General features: G+C 38.6%; 2 protein-coding genes across 2 annotated transcripts; both read left to right on the forward strand.

Moving 5' to 3' along the window:
* Window positions 1-9,192: 9,192 nt before the first annotated feature.
* LOC100969834 (olfactory receptor 11H4-like) lies at window positions 9,193-10,966 on the forward strand. The gene has a single exon (XM_003811752.3). The coding sequence runs from the start codon at window positions 10,004-10,006 to the stop codon at window positions 10,964-10,966; it is 963 nt and encodes a 320-aa protein (XP_003811800.3). The 5' UTR covers window positions 9,193-10,003.
* Window positions 10,967-23,016: 12,050 nt separating this feature from the next.
* On the forward strand, window positions 23,017-24,009 carry LOC117975734 (olfactory receptor 11H6). The gene has a single exon (XM_034937209.1). It carries the CDS (start codon window positions 23,017-23,019, stop codon window positions 24,007-24,009), a length of 993 nt encoding a protein of 330 aa, XP_034793100.1.
* Window positions 24,010-24,060: the final 51 nt, after the last annotated feature.

Consider the following 24,060-nt stretch of genomic DNA (forward strand, 5'->3'; position numbering starts at 1 on the left):
ATGTACACACAGCTTAGAAATCCAAAAATGCCTTGAAGGGGAATTGCATCATATTTTTAGCCTAGCTTCTGTGGTCCTTCCCTCTCCAGGATTTCTCAAACGCCAGGTGCTTTGGCAACTTTCAAATTCTCTACCTTCTCAGTTCAGTAAAACTACTGCTTTCTGCTCAGTCCTTATTCCTCCTTTCCTCATACTCTCCCAACCCAGTAAATGGTCAAATATCCTCAGGGAAATACACATGGGGAATGTGAAACTCACCTCCCTTTTCTTCCCTTCATCTTGGACTGTAGCCCATGAAGGCTTGCCTATGTCTGTTGCTCTGAGTGCCTTCAAATGGTTGTTTTATGTATTTTGTCCAGATTTTACTGTTGATAGAAATTATTTTGGGTTTAGTACAAGTTTTTCAGTCATGACCAGAAAGTTTTTTCTATTCTATCTAGATTCCATACATTCTCACTTCTTCCTTCACTTTCAGGAGATGATCATGTAGCATGTGTCTTCAAAAGCCCACAAATCAGAGAGACAGGTGGATATAGAGGCTGGCATAAACACAAATCTGGGATGCACACCTGCTTTTCTTTTCATTGCAACCAGCAAAGAATCCCTGAGGACTCTTCCCCTGCGGGAAGCAGGGGAAAGGTTACCTATGGTGAAATAAATGATAAAATCAGGACCACAGATTTTGGCCTTTTTTTAATGGAAGGCACCCAGTAATTGTAGATCAGTAAAAATAGTCACCCAGAATTTGTATTAGAAACTTGGGCTAGTTCTCCTTGAACTTTCCCCTAGGCCTGCAGTGAAAGGTCATGCTATGATTGAAGTGTCTTCACTAATCCAAATACCTGTTTTTCAGGTTAAATAAATAGGAATTGGGAATCAGGGAGCAATTTGCTGAGGATAATGACTTAATTCCAAAAAAAAAAAAAAAAAAAAGTTCCTATCCACCACCCTTTTAACTAGCCCAAGTTCCGTTTGCTTTGAAAAGTAACCCTGAATTTCTCTTTAGGACTTCTCACTTATTTGCCAGTCATATCACAATAAGTTTGTTTCCTTAATATAAATGAAGCTCTGTAAAATAGTAAGAGAACAGAACAGTATCCCAGTAAGAAAATGAGCAAAAGGATATAAACGAATAACATCCAGAAAAAGATTCTTAAACATGGAAAGGGCACTAACTAATTCATAAAAAGGTAAAAGTAGAATAAGCCTATAAATATATCTCACTTTTTATCTATTAAATTGACAAAGATCAAGAAGTTTGATTACACATTGCTTGTCTGAGGATTGTGAAATGGGTTCTGTCACACTTAGCTGGTGGGTGTATCAGCTTTACAAACTCTATATAGGGTGACAAGGCAACCTCTATCAAAATTTAGAAGGCACATATCCTTTAAAACAGCACCTCAAATTTTAAGGTGTTTAACCTACAGATATTTTTACACACGTGGGAAATGTTTACTGCAGCATTGTTGTAATAGCAAAATATTGAGAAAAACATCAGTTCCCATTAATGGAAGACTAGTAAAATGAGCTATGGTGAGTTATACCATGGAATATTATGTCTTCAATTTATAAACTATGAAGCAGTTCCATATGCAATGATATATAATATGTCCAAGACATACTGTTAAATGAAAAAAGCAAAGTGAATAGCCGAGTGTATTGTAGTTGCCTTCCATGGAAATGTGTATATCTCCTGAAAGAGCTCCAAAAAACTGATAACAATGGTTGCTTCAGGCAAGAAGAATTTGGTGTCTAAGCAACAAGATAGTAAAGGAGACTTTTTTCATAACTCCTTTTGTGCGTTCAAATTCTTTATCATGTGCCTATATTATGTATTGAAAAAATAAATAATAAAACATATTTTGTAAAATTTTTTTATTTCCATAGGTTATGGGGAACAGGTGGTGTTTGGTTATATGAGTAAGTTCTTTAAACAAAGAACAATTTTCAATTTTTTTTTTTTTTTTTGAGATGGAGTTTAGCTCTTGTTGCCCAGGCTGCAGTGCAATGGCGCCATCTCGGCTCACTGCAACGTCCACCTCCCACGTTCAAATGATTCTCCTGTCTCAGCCTCCTGAGTAGCTGGATTACAGGTGCCCGCCACTACGCCTGGCTAATTTTTGGTATTTTTAGTAGAGATGGAGATTCACCATGTTGGCCAGGCTAGTCTCGAACTTTTGACCTCAGGTGATCCACCCACCTCGGCCTCCCAAAGTGCTGGGATTACAGGCATGAGCCACTGCACCCGGCCAACAAAGAACAATTTTCTAGGAGAACTTTCTGATCATTAGATTTGGAAAATCATTTTTTCCCACAATTCTAGGGTTCCTTAGGAGCCTGTTTATTGATAGAAATGTTGAAGCGAGGTCTTCAGAGCCCCTTAACATAATTTCACTCAGATAGTTTCGTACTTTACTTTAGAAAAAACCTGAGATACATCTTCCTCATCTTAGGGCTTGTATAAATATACTGTTATAAAACTTTAACGAGTTTTATCACAGTTATATTTAGACATCATCTCCCTTATTTTTCAATTATTGATTTTTATTGCCCTTGTTTGGCACCTGCAATGTACCAAACATTGAGCCAGGAAATAAATTTGAGACAAAGGTATATAAGACACATTTTCTTCCCTCATAGGATTCACAGTCTTGTGATCGAGAAAATTGGAAGCTTTTCTTTTTGTTAAGTAGCAAAAGTTCAGTGAGAGGGGAAGGCCTAATTACCGTGGAAGCTCACGAGAAGCTGCATGTATGTAAGTATGGAACTTGTGTGAAAGAGGCTGTAAGCACAGCACAGGCATTGTCGTTTTGCAAGTGCACCTCAGGTTACAGAATAGAAGTGCTTCTAGAAATTATTTTACACCATCATATAATCAACCACTACTAGTGGTTACTACCAAGGTCCCACAGACAAAGCAAGTATGACTATAAAATATAATACAGGCTGTGCGCAGTGACTCATGCCTATAATCTCAGCACTTTGGGAGGCCGAGGTGGGTGGATCACCTGAGATCAGGAGTTCGAGACTAGCCTGGCCAACATGGTGAAACCCTGTCTCTACTAAAAATACAAAAAAAAAAAAAAAAATAGCCAGGTGTGGTGGCGTATGCCTGTAATCCCAGCTACTTGGGAAGCTGAGGCGGGAGAATCCCTTGAACCCGGGAGGTGGAGGTTCCAGTGATCTGAGATCATGCCATTGTGCTCCAGCCTGGGCAACAAGAGTGAAACTTCATCTCAAAAAATAACAATAATAATAGTAATAATATAAATTGAATACGAAAGAGAGATATTATTTAAAATGTTAAGTAAATATAGATTTTAGTAATAGAATGTTGAATTGCTTCGATCTACCATCTTGCTGTGATCAAATAAAAATACTAAATTAAAAAAAAATTAAAAACATTGACAATCTGAAGAGAGAATAGAAAATGGCTAAGTCATTTTTTTATGAAAGCCTGAGAGGTGAGCACTAAGGCCATTCATGCTCAGAGAGCACTTGACTGTAGTTCAAATCCTTATGTTTCAGGACAATTCCTGGCTGAGATAGAAATAGGAACCTGGTGCTGGTGGCGGGGGGCGGTCACACAAAGCTGGTGCCCTAATGGTCTTCATCCTCAGGTAAGGATGAACCAGAGCTAGACCTGATGCCACTCAGAAGGGAATCACTCATCCCTGGAAGTTTGTGGCCATGGTTTAGCTCTTGTTTGAATGTATACATGCCGTTTTCTTCAATTTCCCCATTACACTAGCAATCTCTTCTTTTTTTTTTTTTTTTAAGTTCAAAGGTGTTAGGCTTTCTTTTTGTTGTTGTTGTTTGCGGTTTGGGGTTTTTTTTAGATAGTATCTCACCCTGTCACCCACGCTAGAATACAGTGGTATGATCACAGCTAATTGCAGCCTCAACCTCTTGGGCTCAAGCAATCCTCCCACCTTAGCCTCTCAAGTAGCTGGGACCACAGGCACATGCCACCATGCCTGGCTAATTTTTTTTTTTTGTAGAAATTGGGTCTCTCTATGTTGCCCAGGCTGTAGGCTTTCTATTAAAGACTTTGTCATCCTCTTTTTCCTTTGTTTCATTTTATGAATGGACACAACTCAAAATTTTTAAGTAAAATATTTTAATCCTCCAGCCTAGATGATATGTTAAGTCACAAAACAGCCTTAATCATTTTGAAAGATTAAAATCGTACCTATCTTTCTCAAATCACAATGGAATAAAACCGTAAATCAACAGCAAAAAGAAATATCCACAAATATGTGGATATTCAACAACACACTCTAAACCAAGCGATGAGTCAGAGAAGTCACAAGGGAAATTATAAAGTATCTTGAGACAAATAAAAATGAAAACACAACATACCGAAATTTACAAGATGAAAAGAAAGCAGCGCTAAGAGAGAAATGCATAGCTATAAAGGCTTACATTATAAAAGAAGAAAAATCTCAACTCAAAAACCTAACTTTATACCATAAGAAACTAGAAAAAGAAGAACAAACTAAATTCAAAGCTAGCAAATGGTAGGAAATAATGAAGATTACAGCAGGGATAAATGAAGTAGAAAATATAAAACTGTAGAGAAAATGAACAAAACCAAAAGTTTGTTATTCAAAAAGATAAACTAAGTGGACAAGACTTTAGCTAGATTAGGAAAAAAAGAAGACTCAACAAAAATTAGAAATTAAATGAGGACATTACAACTGATTTTCTAGAAATTAGTTTTTATAACTTTTCCTATGAACAAAAAGAAGTTATCTCGAATTCCACACAGACGTCTCATCATTGCCTTTCAAAACATTCTTCTTGCCTTTGCTCTGGGGTCCAATTTGCCCTAAACTACATGAAAACTGTGGATGGAAGAAAGGATGCTATGCCAAGGACTCTTGAGGGAGTCATAAACCAGCCCAAGGGAAGACTGAAGTCATCACAATAATCTCCAAGATAAAACTTTAATTGCACCCCTGAATCACAATGACACTTATTTCTTCATTCACCTGCACCCTCTTTCTGAAATCTCTTCATGAGGTTCATATGCCACTGCTTTTGTGGCACTATTCTGCCACAAAAGTAATTCATATATAAAACTCACCTGTTGACCTTTCTCTGCTGGATGAAACAATTGGAAGGTCTGGGTGCCCGGAGGTGACTGAGGTCCTTTATGTAGCCCTTGATGAAAATAACCACCCTGTCAATCGAGGCCCACACCTCAAGGGCTGACCATAGGAGGAGTGTGCTTCTTTCCTCTGGCTATAACTGTTACCCAAAGAATTACCTATAAGTGTTCCTTTTGAGCACTTCAGGAAAGGAGAAAAGGGAGTTTCAACAGTTACCTTTATATATCCTAGGATTCTCTGGGTCAGGCTCCAGGTTTTGAGTCCACATAAGGCAAAGAGATGTTTCAATGAGAAGGCACAGGTTAGGTTTGTATTCCTAGGACTCTATCATGAAGGGTAAGTAACTTTTTCCCCTGACTAGGATTCACTTGACTTCTTCTAAGACATCTACACATGGATGCTAGCTCCAGTGAAATGCCTTTATAATATGAACATATTTTTGCAAAATTTTGTGAGTTTCTAGACATGTGATTTCATGCACCGCATCTCCAGTATAATAAGTGTTGTAATGAACTGTTGACATCTGTGCCCAGCTACCCAGATCCTCCTCAGCTGAACACTTCCTTAAACGTTCTTGCCTAATTATTTGCAAAGGAATGCCTCATTATTTGGAAATTTGATAAATTACATAATTTGGTATTAGAAGTCATGCTTAATAACTCCCTTTCTACAATGCCTCTGATTAAATATAACTTATTCCCATTACTTTTATGCACATCCCAGGAAATGTAATGCCCTTCCTTTAATACTTTATCTTCTGCCTTTTGAATTATTAATACTACTGTGTTTTTATGTCTTCTTTATGTCAGACCGACCTGTATGTTTCTAAGTGCCAGAATATACAAGAAGGTCGAAAAAATGAATCTGACCAACTAAAAGGAGCTGCCCATAGCTTCACTATGAGATAATATGAACATGAAATATTCATATTTGAATGACATATGACTTTTTAATCTAGTCATTCAGGTTCACTTAAATTCATTGGACGGGTGCAGTGGCTCACGCCTATAATCTCCGCACTTTGAGGGGCCAAAGGTTTGTAGAGAAAGCTTCTCATCATGTTCCCTAGGCTAGAGACATGATGAGAACATGTCTCTACAAAACATTTAATAATTAGCCTGGCATGGTGGCATACGTCTATCGTCCCAGCTACTCAGGTTAAGGCAGTAGGATCACTTGAGCTTGGGAGGTCAAGGCTGCAATGAACTATGATCCCGCGACTGCACTCCAGCATGGGTGATAGAGTAAGGCCCTGTCTCAAAAATAAACAAATAAATAAATAAAAATTAAAAATTAATTTATTGTTTTTCATTTAGGTTTTTAAATGATTCTGCTAAAAAATTATCCTAGTTACTTTGTAATTATATTTATTAGTAGTATTATTATGAACACTAACAGCTATGAATGTTGCAGGTCCTAATATATTCCAGGAACTGCACTAGGCACTACAACATGTACTAGGAAACTGTACTTCAACAATACTTTCACAAAAGCTCAGCAAAACAATGGTAACATGCCTAGAGGCACATAGTATGCTGTACAGTATTTGAACCCAGGTCAATCTGATTTTATCATTTATTTTAAGTACCTTATATAACAGGATTACTTCATTAAGTATTACTGGAGTGAGTCTATATATATCTATATCTATGTATTTCTATGTATATACATAGATATACATCTGTGTATATCTATGTATATATCTATATCTATGTGTATATCTATATCTATAGATATAGATATCTATGTATATCTATGTATATATTTATATCTATAGATATAGATATACACACACTTTGAGAAGGAAAATCAACAAGATTTGGAGATTGACAGCATATGGGAGGTGACAGAATTAAAAGGTTCCTTCGGTGCTTCTCAAGTTTCTGGCTTTAGCAAATGCTAACTGGATTGGTGAACGAAGAGTGGAGCCATTCGCTAAGAAGCAAGTACAAAGTGGGAGCTCTTACAAAGAAAAAGATGGAATAAAGATAAATACTGGGCAAAATGGTGACTACATGTTTGAAAATATAAATGACCAGAGAGGCCAATATTTAGAGTGTATGCTCACAAATGACAGGGTCATGAGGCAAGGTGGAATTAGTGGATCACAAGGTTTAAATGTGATTTTGCTAAATGTGACCAAACTGACAAGTTACACAAGACTGCCCAGTGACGTTCAGACTGAGGACTCAGTAATGGTGATGTTCATAAACTCAGATTAGCTTTTTGGTGGCAGGCTTGGCAAGCCTGAAATTCACCCAACCATTAATTTATTCAACAAGTGCCTACTGTGTACCAGAAACTGAGTCATCTGAGAAATGAAAGATAAATTAAACATCATTTGTGAATTATAGACATTTTCAGTCTAGAGGGTAACACGAAACCATATGATTTGGTCATTATGGTGCACGCTGTAGTAGAAAAATTTATAACATGCTACGTAAATATTAAACAGGAAATTTATCTTATATGTTACAGAGTTTTGTCTTGCTGACTTTAATATATGATAGGTATCAAAAGGATATCTAAAATCATCATCAAAATCTAAGACATCCTATATTGACAAGTGTAATTATTAATTTTTTAAATCTTGATAAGCTCAGGCTTTATGGGTCAAACTGTACTAAGATATATGTCCAAGAATATTAACCACAGTGGTGATTATAATAGAAAACATTGATAACAACCTAAATCTATCATTAGAGGGTCGATTGAATGTATAGACAAGAAGAACAATGAAGCCATTGAGTTGATGATTCAGAGCTATATTTTTGACATGGAAAAAAGACAGATTAAGTTTAAAAACAAATTATAAAACAATTAATTTTGAAAATTGCCATTTTAATTATAAAGAAGAGAAGAACACACTCCTCCAAAGAGTTAAAATTTGTTTTCTCTGGGAGGTAGTTTTTTTTGTCTTTTTCTATACCTTTTATGTTTATAATTATAAAAAACAAGTACAGTATTTTGGTAAATTTTGAACAGTATAGCATTAATAAATTTAAATAACAAGACATAAGCATTTTAGATCATTTGAAATGCATTGAAAAACTTAACATTAATAAATATCCTTACATTTGGAGAAGGCTTACTGAATATTCTTTACATATATATTTTCTTTCATCACCAAGTGAAAGAAAATATTATTTGTGTTCAGCAAGAATTTACCATTAGCAACATTTAGAGCTATGTTTATTTATGTATGACTTTTTTAAATTAACAAATAAAAAATTGTATATATTTATTATGTGTAACATGTTGTTTTGAAATACGTATACATTGTATAATGGCTACCTCCAGCTAATGAATATGCATTACCTCATATACTTACCACTTTTTTGTGGTGAGAACATTTAAAATCTACTGTCTTAGCAATTTTCAAGAAAAAAATACATTATTAACTATAGTTATCCATGTTATACAATAGAGCTCTTGAATTTATTTCTTCTATCTAACTGAAGTTTTGTATCCTTTGACCAACATCTCCCCAACCTCCCAGTTCCTGTAACCACCATTTTATTCTCTGCTGCTATAAATTCAACTTTTTTAGGTTCCACATATACATATAAGTGAAATCATACAGTATTTGTCTTCCTGAGCCTGGCTTTTTTCACTTAGCACCATGTCCCTGGGTTCATCCATGTTGTCACAAATGACAGGATTTCCTTCTTTTTTAAAAGCTGAATAGTATTCCATTGTGTGCGTATACTACACTTCCTTTACCTATTCATTCTGTTTGACTTTTGATCATTGACCTTCCAAACTTATCTAGATTCTGACTTTCTTGTAGGTGGGAAGTAGAGATTACAGTTGAGATGTCGAAACCTACAATCTGTAACATGTAACAGTACAAGAATGAATTCTTGTAGCAGAACAATATATTGTAACAAATTGTTTATTTTAATGAGAGAGATTTATGTTTAAATGATTCAAAACTCTGCATTTGTTTATGGTAGTAGAAATTCCATTTATAGGGAAGTTTAAAAGTGTGAAGTAAATTCAAGGAACAATCTCAGGTAACTATTAACTCTCTACTCTCCAGAAAAATATTGCCATGATATTTTCTCTTGGATTCTATGCTTAGACTTAAAATTCACTAATACAGAGTGAATAATGGCCACTCATAGCTCTCAAGTATCTGAGAAGTATGTCAAGTATTTTCCACCTTGGGAAAGATGTCAGAAAAAGTAGTTATTTTACTCCTAATTCTTGGTTTAAAATTAAGTCAAACTAACAAGCTGCTTTATTAGAAATAATTAACTGTGGGTGGGAAAAAGAAATACAAACAGCCACTTTGCTGGCTTTCATAGAGGATAATGGTTCTGAGCTTTCAAAATTTCAAAGGGAAGGGAGAATTCTTAAAAATCACCCACTGATGAAAAATATCTGAATAATGTAGATTCTATTGTTATAACCCTAATTTTAAAGAAATCTGGGGCCAGGCACAGTGGCTCACTCCTGTAATCCCAGCACTTTGGGAGGCCGAGGCGGGTGGATCACCTGAGGTCAGGAGTTCGAGACCAGCTTGACCAACATGGAGAAACCCCGTCTCTACTAAAAATATAAAGGTAGCCAGGCATGGTGGTGCATGCTTGTAATCCCAGCTACTCGGGAGGCTGAGGCAGGAGAATCGCTTGAACCCAGGAGGCGGAGGTTGTGGTGAGCTGAGATTGGACCATTGCCCTCCAGCATGGGCAGCAAGAGCAAAACTCCGTCTCAAAAAAAAAAAAAGAAATTTGGGATCATTAGCATTGTTGATTTGTAGCTTCTGAATAAAAGTTAGGAGTCAGTGGATGGGTTATTGCAAACTAATTGCCAAATAGCCAACATATATAGCTTACACAGATTTACTACAAGTCTTTCAGAAAACAAAACTGTTTGTATAAATGGTGTTTTCTGTCATCTCTACAGCCCCGGAATTCACAAACAATTCAGAGACAAGCACTGTGACGGAATTTGTTCTCCTTGGCTTTCCTGGTTGTCAGGAGATGCAAAGTTTCCTCTTCTCCCTGTTCTTTGTGATCTATGTATTTACCATAATAGGAAATGGGACCATTGTCTGTGCTGTGAGATTGGACAAACGGCTTCATACCCCAATGTATATTCTCCTAGGGAACTTTGCTTTCCTTGAAATCTGGTATGTTACTTCCACTGTACCCAACATGCTAGTCAACTTCCTCTCAGAGACAAAAACCATCTCCTTTGCTGGCTGTTTCCTCCAGTTCTACTTTTTTACTTCCCTTGGTACAATAGAAGCATACTTCCTCTGCATCATGGCATATGATCGGTACCTTGCTATCTGCCGCCCATTGCACTACCCAACCATCATGACCCCACAACTCTGCTACATATTGATGTCTTTTTGCTGGGTGTTTGGATTCCTCAGTTACTCTGTCTCCACTGTGCAACTGTCTCAACTGCCTTTCTGTGGGCCCAACATCATCAATCACTTTTTGTGTGACATGGACCCACTGATGGCTCTGTCCTGTGCCCCAGCTCCTATCACTGAGATTATCTTCTATATCCTGAGCTCCCTCATTATCATTCTCACTCTTCTGTACATCTGTGGCTCCTATATGCTTTTACTGATAGCTGTATTAAAAGTCCCTTCAGCAGCTGGCCAGCAGAAGGCCTTTTCCACCTGTGGATCTCATCTGACAGTGGTGTGTTTATTCTTTGGGGCCTTACTGGCAATGTATGTGAGCCCCACAACTGATAACCCAGCTGCAATTCAGAAGATTATAACTTTGTTCTATTCTACGGTGACCCCCTTCTTAAACCCCCTGATTTACAGCTTACGAAACAAGGAGATGAAGGCTGCGTTGAAGAAAGTCCTGAGGATAGAATGAGAATAAAGTCATCTACATGAGACCAAGCAAACCATTGTTCAGACATAAAAGATTAACTAAGAAAGACCTGATTTTCTGATTCTACTTCTCCAATACACACTTTAAAGAAGATATTTTCTCAGCGAGGTCCCTCATTGTTTCATTTCTTAACTAACCTAGCAGAGCTAAACCATAGTTGATTCATATTCCATTCCAAATGAAACAATCATATTTTCAACACAGGTGACTCCAGTAGATGATATTTCAGGGTATTTTATCTGTCCTATTTCATACTGTATAGTTTTGATTACTGGAGACAGGGGTGGAAGATAGAAGAGCAGTTATACTTAAGGTATTTCTTAAGACTGTTCAATATTTTTAAAGTGAATGAAGAATCAAATTTAAATGTCTAATGAATACAGAACTAAAGGATTTAGTAACAGAGCAGTTTTCTTGCCCCCTTGGCTCTTGATGGTTGAAAGTCTTACAGACAAGGGACAGACTGAAAGTTTAATGCTTATGTAAGCAGCATGTGTTTTAACATCACATAAAATAGTAAAATCGTGGTCATTCTTTCATTCAACAAATATTAATTGAATACCTGTTATGTTCTAGGCACTAGATATATACTACGACCAAAAGAATCAAAACCACTATCTACCTGGCATTTACACTCACATAAGGGAGAAACAGACGATAAAAAAAATAAGTAAAATATATAGCATATCAGAGAGTAGTAAGCGCTATGCAAAAAGGACAAAGAGGACAGGAAATGTGGGAGAAAGAAAAGAGCTGCCGTTGTTAAACACGATGATCAGAGAGGCTACACTGAGAAGGCAACATTTAAGCAAATGCTTGAAGCGGATGAGGGAATGAGCCATGTAGACAGTGAGAGAAGAGCATTCCAAAGAGAGGGAAGCAAATTATCTTAAAGATCTGGAGGCAGGATTGTATCCAAGTAGCAGCAAGGAGGTTGGTTTGACTGGAGTAAAGAATTTAAGTCTGGGAACAGTGGCTCACACCTGTAATCCCAGCACTTTGGGAAGCTGAGGAGGCTGGATCATGAGGTCAGGAATTCGAGACCAGCCTGGCCAATATAGTGCAACCCTGTCTCTACTAAAAATACAAAAATTAGCTGGGTGTGGTGGCACGAGCCTGTAATCCCAGCTACTCAGGAGGCTGAGGCAGGAGAATGGCATGAACCTAGGAGGCAGAGGTTGCAGTGAGCCGAGATCACACCACCGCACTCCAGCCTGGACGACAGAGCAGGACTCCATCTCAAAAAAAAAAAAAAAAAAAAAGTAAGGGGAAGAGTAATAGAGATGAAGTCAGGGAGTGAACAGCGTTCCAAATTCTGTGGGACCTTGTAAATATAGTAATAACTTTTTTAAAAATTATAAATTGACAAATTAGAGTTGTGTATATGTATGTGGAACAAAGTCATGTTATGATTTATGAATATAATGCAGAATAATTGAATCAGCTAACATATCCATCACCTCAAATATTTTCTGTAGTGAGAATATTTGAAATCTATGGCCAGGCACAGTGGCTCACGCCTGTAATCCCAGCACTTTGGGAGGCCGAGGCAGGCAGATCACCTGAGGCCAGGAGTTCAAGATTAGCCTGGCCAACATGGTAAAATCCCCTCCCTACTAAAAATACAAAAATTATTTGGGTGTGGTGGTGCATGCCTGTAATCCCAGCTACACAGGAAGCTGAGGCATAAGGATCACTTGAACTCGGGAGGCAGAGGTTGCAGTGAGCCATGACTGCGCCATTGTACTACAGCCTCAGTGATAGAGTGAGACTCTGTCTCAAAAAAAAAAAACAAGAATATTTGAAATTTATTATCTTAGCAATTTTAAAATTTATAACACATTATCATTTACTATGTTTACCTCCCTGGGCAATATATCGCCAAAAAAAAAAACAAAAAAACACTGATTCCTCCTGCCAGAGGCTTTGCACCCTTTGTCCATCATTGCCTCACCATTATCCACACCCCACTTCCCTGGCCTGCTTCCTTGAGTTTGAAATTTGGGGATTCCACAAATAAGTGAGAACATGTGGTATATTTGTCTTTCTATGCTTGCCCTGTTTCACTTAGCGTAATGTTCTCCAGTTCCATCCATGTTGTCACAAATGACCAAATTTCCCTCTTTTTAAGGCTGAATAGTATTCCACTATGTACATACACCACATTTTCTTTATCCATTTATCTGTTGATGGACATTTAGGTTGATTCCATAACTCAGCTATTGTGAATAAGGCTGCAAGGAACATAGGAGAGCAGACATCTCTTTGACATACTGCTTTCAAATCGTTTAGGCAAATACCCAAAACTGGGATTGCTAGATCATATAGTAATTCTATTTTTAGTTTTCTGAGGAAGCTCCATACAGTTTTTCATAATGACAGTACTAATTGACATTCTCACCAACTGTGTGCAAGGGCTCTCTTTTCTTCACATTCTCACCAACACCTGTTATCTTTTGTCTTTTATTATAACAACCATTCTGATAGCTGTGAGGTGAAATCTCATTGTGGTTTTAATCTGCATTTTCCTAGTTATTAGCGATGGTGAGCAATTTTCATATACCTTTTGGCCATTTGTATGTCTTTTTTTGAGAAATGTCTATTCAGGGCCACTGCCCATTTTTTAATCTGATTATTTGTTTTCTTTCTATAGAGTTGTTTGAAAGAACTATGGATTTGGATATTAACCCCTATCAGATGTATGGCCTCAAATACTTTCTCCCAGTCTGTAGTTATCTCTCCATTCTATCAGTTGTTTCCTTTGCAGATTAGAGCTATACTGACATGATCCTATTTGTTTATTTTTGCTTTTGTTGTCTGTGTTTTGAGGTCAAATCTGTACAATCATTGCCCAAATCAATATTGGGTAGTGTTTCCCCTATGTTGCCTTCTCATTGCTTAGAGTTTCTGGTCTTATGTCCAAGTCTTTAATCCATTTTGACTTGATTTTTTTTATATAGAGTGAAATAAGAATCCAATTTCATTCTTGTACATATGAATATGCAGTTTTCCCAATACCATTATTAAAGAGACTGTCCTTTTCCCAATGTGTATTTTTGACACCTTTGTCAGAAATCAATTGACCATGCATAGGTTCACTTCTGAGCTCTCTATTCTTTTCCATTGGTTGATGAGTCTTTTTTACACTAATTTTAATTGACATGCTGTTTTAATTACTATTACTTTGTAGTATAGTTTGAAATCAGTGTGATGCCTCAGCTTTGTTCTTTCTGTTCATAACTGCCTTACTATTTGAGGGATTTTGTGATTCCATATGGATTTTAGGGCTGTGTTTTCTATTTCTCTGAAGGCTGTCATTGGTATGACAGGGATTAATAGGGATTACATTGACTCTGGAAATCACCTTGGGTAGTCTGGACATTTTAACAATATTAATGCTTTTAATTCATGAACACAAGATATCTTTCTGTTTATTTGTGTCTTCTTCAATTTATTTTATTTATGTTTTATATGTAATTCTGCATAAGATGAGAAGCATTTGGGAGGTTTTGAGCAGGGAAGTAACATACTCTTATTTACATTATAAAAGAATTATCCCCCTGACTGTTTTGTTGGCAATACACTAGAGAGAGAAATGGGCATTTTAAAACTCTTATTTCTAATTGTCAAATTTAGAAAGTTTTGGTTTTTTATACTTTTTTTCAAGACAGGGTCTCATTCTGACACCCAGGCTGGAATGCAGTGATGCAATCACAGCTAACTACAGCCTCAACCTTCCCAGGCTCACATGATGCTCCCAACTCAGCTGTCCGAGTAACTGGGACTACAGGCGTGTGCCTCCATGCCCAGCTAATTTTTGTATTTCTTTTTTTTTTTTTTTTTTTTTGGTAGAGACAGAGCTTCACCATGTTGGCCAGGCTGTTCTCAAATTCCTGGGCTCAAGTGATCCTCCTGCCTCAGCTTCCCAAAGTGCTGGAATTATAGATGCGCACCACTGCTCCCTGCTCGTTTCTTTTTGAAGGAATTTGTATCTGTAACCTATTTGAGGATATATATTTGGGGAGGGGAAAAGAGTCCTCTAGTTGCCCCAGAGGCATAGGAAGTCCTCTAGACCCTAAGAAATTCTAATTCTGGAATGGTTCCATGATATTAATTAAGAGACAATGCCTCTGGGGCTGTTTAATGACACTTAATCATAATTATAATTATATAGACATTAATGAAATATTTTCAAGTCTATTACCTCATTTAATCCTCTTATTAGCCCTATGAGTTACACAGGAAGGATAAACATGGCTTTAATATTTGAGGAAACTAGAGCACACCAAGCTCCTACAGCTAATAAATGAAACTATTCAAACTAAGACTCATACTTTCTATGTCATGATTTTCTCTATATTTTCTCACTACCTTCTGTTTAAGTTCAACTCTGTTCCCACCCAAGTGCTCCCTGTTTTTAACCCAGGTCACCCCATTTCATACAATGCCTGAATAATCTTCTCCACCATTTTCTGCCTATCCCAGACCTCTTTCAAAAGCTCCTCTAGATGTTTAATCTAGTAATGCTTTTCTAAATACCTAAGTCTTAGCCTGACATAGAATATCACCTGCAACTTAGTTCCATGGGCCAGTTATCCCTTCAAATATCACTCTTAACCTTGTCTCCCAAACATGTTTAATTAATTCCCAGTTCTACTGAAATCCCTCCCACACTTAGAAGTGCTTTCAAACATTCCTAACCCGGACTCTAACGTTTTATGATCATCCGTAGTGGCTTTCAAGCTTCCACGTGCATTAGAAACACCTAGAGACCAGGCATGGTGGCTGGTCGAACTTTGGGAGGCCGAGGCATGTAGGGTCCAGTGCCACAGGGTCGGTGGGTCTCTCCCCGTGTGCGGAGACGAGAGTGTAGAAATAAAGACACAAGACAAAGAGATAAAAGAAAAGGCAGCTGGGCCCAGGGGACCACCACCACCAAGTCGCGGAGACCGATAGTGGCCCCGAATGCCAGGCTGCACTGATATTTATTGGATACAAGACAAAGGGGCAGGATAAGGAGAGTGAGCCATCTCCAATGACAGGTAAGGCCACGTGGGTCACGTGTCCACTGGACAGGGGACCCTTCCCTGCCTGGCAGCCGAGGCAGAGACAGAGAGGAGACAAAGAGAAAGATAGCTTATGCCATTATTTCTGCATATCAGAGACTTTAGTACTTTCACTAATTTACTACTGCTATCTAGAAGGCAGAGCCAGGTGTACAGGATGGAACACGAAGGTGGACTAGGAGCGTGACCACTGAAGCACAGCATCACAGGGAGACGGTTAGGCCTCCAGATAACTGTGGGCAAGCCTGACTGATGTCAGGCCCTCCACAAGAGGTGGAGGAGTAGAGTCTTCTCTAAACTCCCCCAGGGAAAGGGAGACTCCCTCTCCTGGTCTGCTAAGTAGCTGGTGTTTTTCCGTGACACTGAGGCTACTGCTAGACCACGGTCCGCCTGGCAACGGGTGTCTTCTCAGACGCTGGCGTTACCGCTAGACCAAGGAGCCCTCTGGTGGCCCTGTCTGGGCATAACAGAAGGCTAGCACTCTTGTCTTCTGGTCACTCCTCACTATGTCCCCTCAGCTCCTATCTCTGTATGGCCTGGCTTTTCCTAGGTTATGATTATAGAGCGAGGATTATTATAATATTGGAATAAAGAGTAATTGCTACCAACTAATGATTAATGATATTCATATATAATCATATCTAAGATCTGTATCTAGTATAACTATTCTTGTTTTATATTTTATTATACTGGAACAGCTCGTGTCCTCGGTCTCTTGCCTTGGCACCTGGGTGGCTTGCTGCCCACAGAGGCAGGTAGATCACCTGAGGTCAGGAGTTCAAGACCAGCCTGGCCAACATGGTGAAACCCCATCCCTACGAAAAATACAAAAAAAATTAGCCTGGCATGGGGGATCATGCCTGTAATCCCAGCTACTTGGGAGGCTGAGACAGGAGAATTGCTTGAACCTGAGAGGTGGAGGTTGCAGTTAGCCGAGACCACACCACTGCACACCAGCCTGGGCAACAAACTCCATCTCAAAAAAAAAAAAAAAAAGGAAGAAAGAAAGGAAAGTAAAAGAAACACCTAGAAAGTTTAAGACAGACAACTGGGCTCCACATTCCAAGTTTTTGGCTCACTAGATCTAGGTAAGTACTGAGAACATGGATTTCTAACAGGTCTCAAGTGATACTAATACTGCTAGTACAGGGATTACATTTTCAAGAATCCACTCTACACTTAAACAGCCTTACCCTTAAGCTCAGTCATGTTCTCTATTTGAGCTCTTGCAATGTTTATATTAATCTCAGGTTCTCATCTCAGTTTGTTTGTTCTCTTTCCCCTTATATCACTGAAAAAATTCATAACCATTTACAGTGCCAACTTTCATTTTCACTAATATTGTATCATGTCAGTCAACAGAATTACAAATCTGCCTTTACAGATAACTGAACTTTTTCAAACACCTATGTTCGAGCTATACCTAAAATTGATAAAGGAGATTTTTTTTTTTTTGAGATGGAGTCTTGCTCTGTCATCAGGCTGGAGTGCAGTGACGCAACCTTGGCTCACTGCAACCTCCACCTCCCGGGTTCAAGCGATTCTCCTGCCTCAGCCTCCCGAGTAGCTGGACTACAGGCGTGCACCACCAAGCCCGGCAATTTTTTGTATTTTAGTAGAGACAGGTTTCACCATGTTGGCCAGGATGGTCTCAATCTCCTCACCTAGTGATGCGCCCACTTCAGCCTCCCAAAGTGCTGGGATTACAGGCGTGAGCCACCGCGCCCGGCCAGGAGATTCTTTATTTTATGTTCACTATAACAAAATTAAGCAAACAATATATAGATAAAAAAAATTTTAAGTGTTTGCAGGTTAGGCACCAAGTATGAAGCAAGTCTAGTTCCCTTATATAATAAAGATTTGCTTCATATCTTTTTATTTGAGCCCAAAACAAGTATGTAATCTCTGTGAAGTCTTGACCTTGTTGGCTCCTGTCTGTGTATACTCAATGTTTAACCCAGAGTCTGGCACATAGTAGGTGCATAGTTAATGCATAACTGACAAATGTTTGTTAATTATATGGAATTCTTTTAAAAAAGAATGAAGTTTATTCTGGAGAGAAAATCACACACAAATATACACAAATACATAAACTCAGATACACACATGTACACACATATTCTTTCTCCTCCTCCTCCATTATCCTCCCACCCCCATCCCCAGGTAGATCAGTTCCTTAAAGGGAGGATATCTCCACAAAGGGGAAAGTGTTTATGGTATCTTTTAGATAACTATCCTGACTTCTGTGTCTCACTAGTCAAACCACTGGGGAAAACATAAACTATAAACAGATATAGAAGGAATTCGATACATGCTCAGAAATACAGGCAAAGGAAGTAGGTGCCTGCCAGTGAACACAGGGGAACTATGGATCCTATTCACAAGAGACTTGTAAACTCTTGATAATTGCTGATGTGAAAAACACATTTCATTTGGTTTGAAATACTAAAGGAAGCAAGTTTCTGGAACCACAAATAACACTCTCCAACCATGACTCAGCTTTTTGGTTGTGTAAATGACGAGATTCCTGCAGCTGGAGTTTGTCTCACATCTTCCTCTTGGAACCAAAAATGCCATTAGGTATGTAAGGAAAGTCTGCCTGCAGCGGGACACCACCGTTCCTGTGCATTCAGTGCTGCCAGATGCTAAGAATACGTGGTTCTTCTGCAAATCTGTGAATTCTTTGTTCCTTAGTTCTTTGCACGAACATTGGCCCCTCACTTCTCTTCTCCCAGCATACTCCTAAAGAATGCCCGGGTGATATATTCACATTAAGGGCTCACTCAGGTATCTCAGAGTTCCCACTATACAACTCAGTTAGGGAAAATAATGTTCAAAGTTCTTGCTTATTTGGGGGGACCATTAAATCCCCTTCAGTTAGAATGTATCCTGAGTCTTTTACCTCCTTGTTTGTAAATTAGTCACTGAAGTTTTTATTGACAGACTCTTCTTCAGCTGGAACAATTAAAGCAAGCTGTTATTTTTTTCAGAGTTGTTGGCAAGTGACAAATGGCAAGTGAAAACCTCTTGAGAAAGAAGTAGAACAGCAGACTCTCCTTTCCTTTGGATTCACCTACGGATTAATTTTTAAAACATAAATACTTAAGAGAAGAGCCCCAGCACTTATAATTCTAAAAGTGCTCTTCCGTGGGCAAGTGTCTTAAATTCCCAGCAAGCGGATGGGGCTGGAGGAGGATGTAGCTCCCTTGTCGGTTCACATAGAATGTGTTGCCCAAGCGCTTTGTTCCTCCTCTTCTCTCCAATTGCCCATTTGTACTCTCACTTGAAGTGAATAGAAAGACAAAAGAGGTGAATTTAAACTTACTATTTGAGTTCCTAGTAAATGTACTTTGGTGATGGAGGCAATAGAAATGAATGCAGTGAGGTTTTTTTTAATTATCTGTGAAGTTTAGTTATCCATCTTTCTCTGACCCTATATTCCATAGATAATTAAAATTTCACTGTGTTTGAAATAATGTCATCAAGGTCTTGAACATTACAAAGTCAAATAATGAGCAGGTGGGGACTGGGCACAGTGGCTTACACCTGAAACCTCAGCACTTTGGAAGGCCAAAGCAGGTGGATCACATGAGGTCAGGAGTTCAAGACCAGCCTCACCAACATGGCAAAACCCCGTCTCTACTAAAAATACAAAAATTAGCTGGGCGTGGTGGCAGGCGCCTGTAATCCCAGCTACTTGGGAGGCTGAGGCATGAGAATTGCTTGAACCCGGGAGGCAGAGGTTGCAGTGAGCTGAGATCATGCCACTGCACTCCAGCCTGGGGGATACAGAGAGACTCTGTCTCCAAAAAAAAAAACAAAATTAGCCGGGTGTGGTAGCCCAAGCCTGTAATGCCAGCTACTCAGGAGGCTGAGGCATGAGAATCCCTTGAACCCAGGAGGCGGAGGTTACAGTGATCACACAGTGCAGGAAGATCACGCCACTGCACTCCAGCCTGGACCACATAGCAAGACTCTGTCTCAAAAATAATTAATAATAATAAGCAGGAAGGAGTCAATTATGAGGTCCGGTTCCAGATGAATTATCATCAGTTGGAATTATATTTCTTTTCTCAGTACCAAAAATTTCCTGGCCTGTGAGTAGGATAAATTAATTCATGTCTCATTCTCTACCTACTGCCTTGAAAAGCCCAAAATATCTAATTTATGCCAAGCAAAATTTGTTATCATGTCCCCTGTACTACAAAGATTTATTCAAGTTATTTCTAACTGGAGTAAATATCTTTTTTCAGACCCACCGTATGCAGTTGGACGTGCTGCAAAAATACACAGCTCAAGGAACCCCCAGCCTATGCACATGACTGTGCAGATATAGGTTGTAATCTTGATAGTTTTTATAAAACCTAAGTTCCAAAAGGGGAGGAATTTTATTTTGTATATTCACCATTATAACCCCAGAACTCAACACACTGCTAGCAATATAATAAATGGTGAATAAACGTGTTAAATTAAATTCTTGAATAAACAAATAAATACATGAAATGCTACGGTTTAAATTTAACATCCAGCCTTTTTTTATTTTTTATTTCCTTTGTTTTAGAAACTTTTTTTTTTATACTTTTAAGTTTTAGGGTACATGTGCACAACATGCAGGTTTGTTACATATGTATACATGCGCCATGCTGGTGTGCTGCACCCATTAACTCGTCATTTAACATTAGGTATATCTCCTAATGCTATCCCTCCCCCCTCCCCCCACCCCACGACAGGTCCTGGTGTGTGATGTTCCCCTTCCTGTGTCCATGTGTTCTCATTGTTCAATTCCCACCTATGAGTGAGAACATGCAGTGTTTGGTTTTTTTCCTTGCCGTAGTTTGCTGAGAATGATGGTTTCCAGCTACATCCATGTCCCTACAAAGGACATGAACTCATCATTTTTTATGGCTGCATAGTATTCCATGGTGTATATGTGCCACATTTTCTTAATCCAGTCTATCATTGTTGGACATTTGGGTTGGTTCCAAGTCTTTGCTATTGTGAATAGTGCTGCAATAAACATACGTGTGCATGTGTCTTTATAGCAGCATGATTTATAATCCTTTGGGTATATACCCAGTAATGGGATGGCTGGGTCAAATGGTATTTCTAGTTCTAGATCCCTGAGGAATCGCCACACTGACTTCCACAATGGTTGAACTAGTTTACAGTCCCACCAACAGTGTAAAAGTGTTCCTATTTCTCCACATCCTCTCCAGCACCTGTTGTTTCCTGACTTTTTAATGATCGCCATTCTAACTGCCAACCGTTTTTTTAAATTGCAAGCCCAGTAATTATATTTTCCAAGAATGACATAGCATGTAGTCTGGGAAATACAAGCAGTTATGGAGAGTATATTTGAGAGTAATTACAACTGTCCTAAAAATTCTGATGCGTGTGGTCATGATAATTATTATTCATTAAACTGAACTGCTCGGACAAAATTTACATTTTCCTAAAAATCATGTTTATTAGAGAAATTGTTGTATTATTCTTAAAATATTGTTAACATGAATATCCAAAGTTACCTCGGCAATAAAACCTTTATGCTTTTGGGTTTGCTCCAGGTTTGATCAAGTACTGAAAGGCAGGCCTCTCGCTCTCTGTGGATCATATAAATGATGTAAAGATGGAATTTTGTGAGTATCTTAACAGTGACGCTAATAATACAATAAATTATCCTAATTTTAAAGTCATTATATTGCTAAATTTAAAATATTGATAGTGGCTTACCCAGCCAAATATTCTGAACTTTAACAAGGATATTTGAGGACACAGAAATAAGCCTGCTGGACCAATAGTTTCTAGAAAATTGTTAGCAAAATATCTAAGTTATTTATCTTGTCTCAACTCCTGATTTAGCAAATATCAGAAAGATCTTTCTGTTCTCTGCACATCCTGAGGTGACTTTTTTATTCATTATTTAATTTAGGGAAAAGCAAGATAATGAAGGGACAAATTATAAAGTTTAGGACTTAATTTCTAGCAAAAATAAAGGCACATGGCTTTATTACTAGAGAAATTGATTTACCCAACAGCAAGCTCCCTCAAGAGCTAAGTCATGATGTAGAATAGTACAATTTGGTGGAGAAGGAGGCTGACAAGCAGGGAAAATGGTGGCCTGCCAAAGAAGTCATAGGTAAGGGACATAACAGCTGCCTTCAGTTATCTAAGACCTCACTACCACCATCATGGGAGAGGAATTAGACTTATTTTGTGTAGTTTCAACAAAGTCAAGGTTTACCTGCTGACTTGGGGAGTACCAAGATCAACGGGTAAAAGTAATAAAGGATACAAAGTTTGCTCACCATAAAGAAGGGCTTTGAGAGAACTAGAGCTCCTCACGAGAAAAAGGGGCTGGATTATTCAGCAAATCCAGATGCCACCAGGGAGAATGTGATCTGGGGGGAACTAGATTTGTAGCTTTCAAACCATTTTACAGATTCCTAAGGGTTCTGCAGCACCTCCCTGAGAGTAGCAAAAGGAAGGGAGCTGAAGACTCCCCAAAGTTTTATTCCTATCTGCTTTTTATTGGACTTCTACATATGAGGCTCTAAGAAGGCAATTTTAATATAGCAACTATTCTTGCTTCAGATTTATACTCAATTTTGCTTTAAAGTAAAAGGATATATCCAAAGTTTATATTTATATGTAGAGTATCTAAGGGGCAGTGATTTTACCATTAAAGATGAAACATTACTGAGACTCAGGGTTATAGAAAATTTGAAGTGAAACATGATTTGTTCCAAACCAATCTCCAAATAGGCCAGTGTATCTGGGCATTACTGGCTTTGTACATATGTTTAAGTGAACCCTTCAAATCTCTTTGAACTTCAATTACCCTGTCTGTGAAAGAGAAGGGTAAAGAATACCTCCTCACAGCTCGAAGAGTCATTAGGAAGACCAAATGAGATAATGTATGTAAAAATACTTAGTACATCATCCAGCATGAGTTAGCAAAATCTCCAAATGTTCTTTATTATTCATTCTTTGGTTACTTCTGTGTTTCTAACAGCTTTGGGACCCCAGAACAGAACAACTCATTTTGTGACTGAGTTTGTCCTCCTGGATTTCCATGGTCAAAGGGAGATGCAGAGCTGCTTCTTCTCATTCATCCTTGTTCTCTATCTCCTGACACTGCTAGGGAATGGAGCTATTGTCTGTGCAGTGAAATTGGACAGGCGGCTCCACACACCCATGTACATCCTTCTGGGAAACTTTGCCTTTCTAGAGATCTGGTACATTTCCTCCACTGTCCCAAACATGCTAGTCAATATCCTCTCTGAGACTAAAACCATCTCCTTCTCCGGTTGCTTCCTGCAATTCTATTTCTTTTTTTCACTGGGTACAACAGAGTGTTTCTTTTTATCAGTTATGGCTTATGATCGGTACCTGGCCACCTGTCGTCCATTACACTACCCCTCCATCATGACTGGGAAGTTCTGTATAATTCTGGTCTGTGTATGCTGGGTAGGCGGATTTCTCTGCTATCCAGTCCCTATTGTTCTTATCTCCCAACTTCCCTTCTGTGGGCCCAACATCATTGACCACTTTGTGTGTGACCCAGGCCCATTGTTTGCACTGGCCTGCATCTCTGCTCCTTCCACTGAGCTTATCTGTTACACCTTCAACTCCATGATTATCTTTGGGCCCTTCCTCTCCATCTTGGGATCTTACACTCTGGTCATCAGAGCTGTGCTTTGTATTCCCTCTGGTGCTGGTCGAACTAAAGCTTTCTCCACATGTGGGTCCCACCTAATGGTGGTGTCTCTATTCTATGGAACCCTTATGGTGATGTATGTGAGCCCAACATCAGGGAACCCAGCAGGAATGCAGAAGATCATCACTCTGGTATACACAGCAATGACTCCATTCTTAAATCCCCTTATCTATAGTCTTCGAAACAAAGACATGAAAGATGCTCTAAAGAGAGTCCTGGGGTTAACAGTTAGCCAAAACTGAGATATCTTTGAAAAAGAAGCCAAATTGGCCACTTCTGACCTTAATGTTTTA

Source organism: Pan paniscus, chromosome 15 (assembly GCF_029289425.2).
Source record: "Pan paniscus chromosome 15, NHGRI_mPanPan1-v2.0_pri, whole genome shotgun sequence".
NCBI classification, from domain to species: Eukaryota; Metazoa; Chordata; class Mammalia; order Primates; family Hominidae; genus Pan; species Pan paniscus.

Coding starts and splice junctions, on each gene's coding strand:
- LOC100969834 (XM_003811752.3), top strand. CDS start 10,004: ATGGTGTTTTCTGTCATCTCTACAGCCCCGGAATTCACAAACAATTCA.
- LOC117975734 (XM_034937209.1), top strand. CDS start 23,017: ATGTTCTTTATTATTCATTCTTTGGTTACTTCTGTGTTTCTAACAGCT.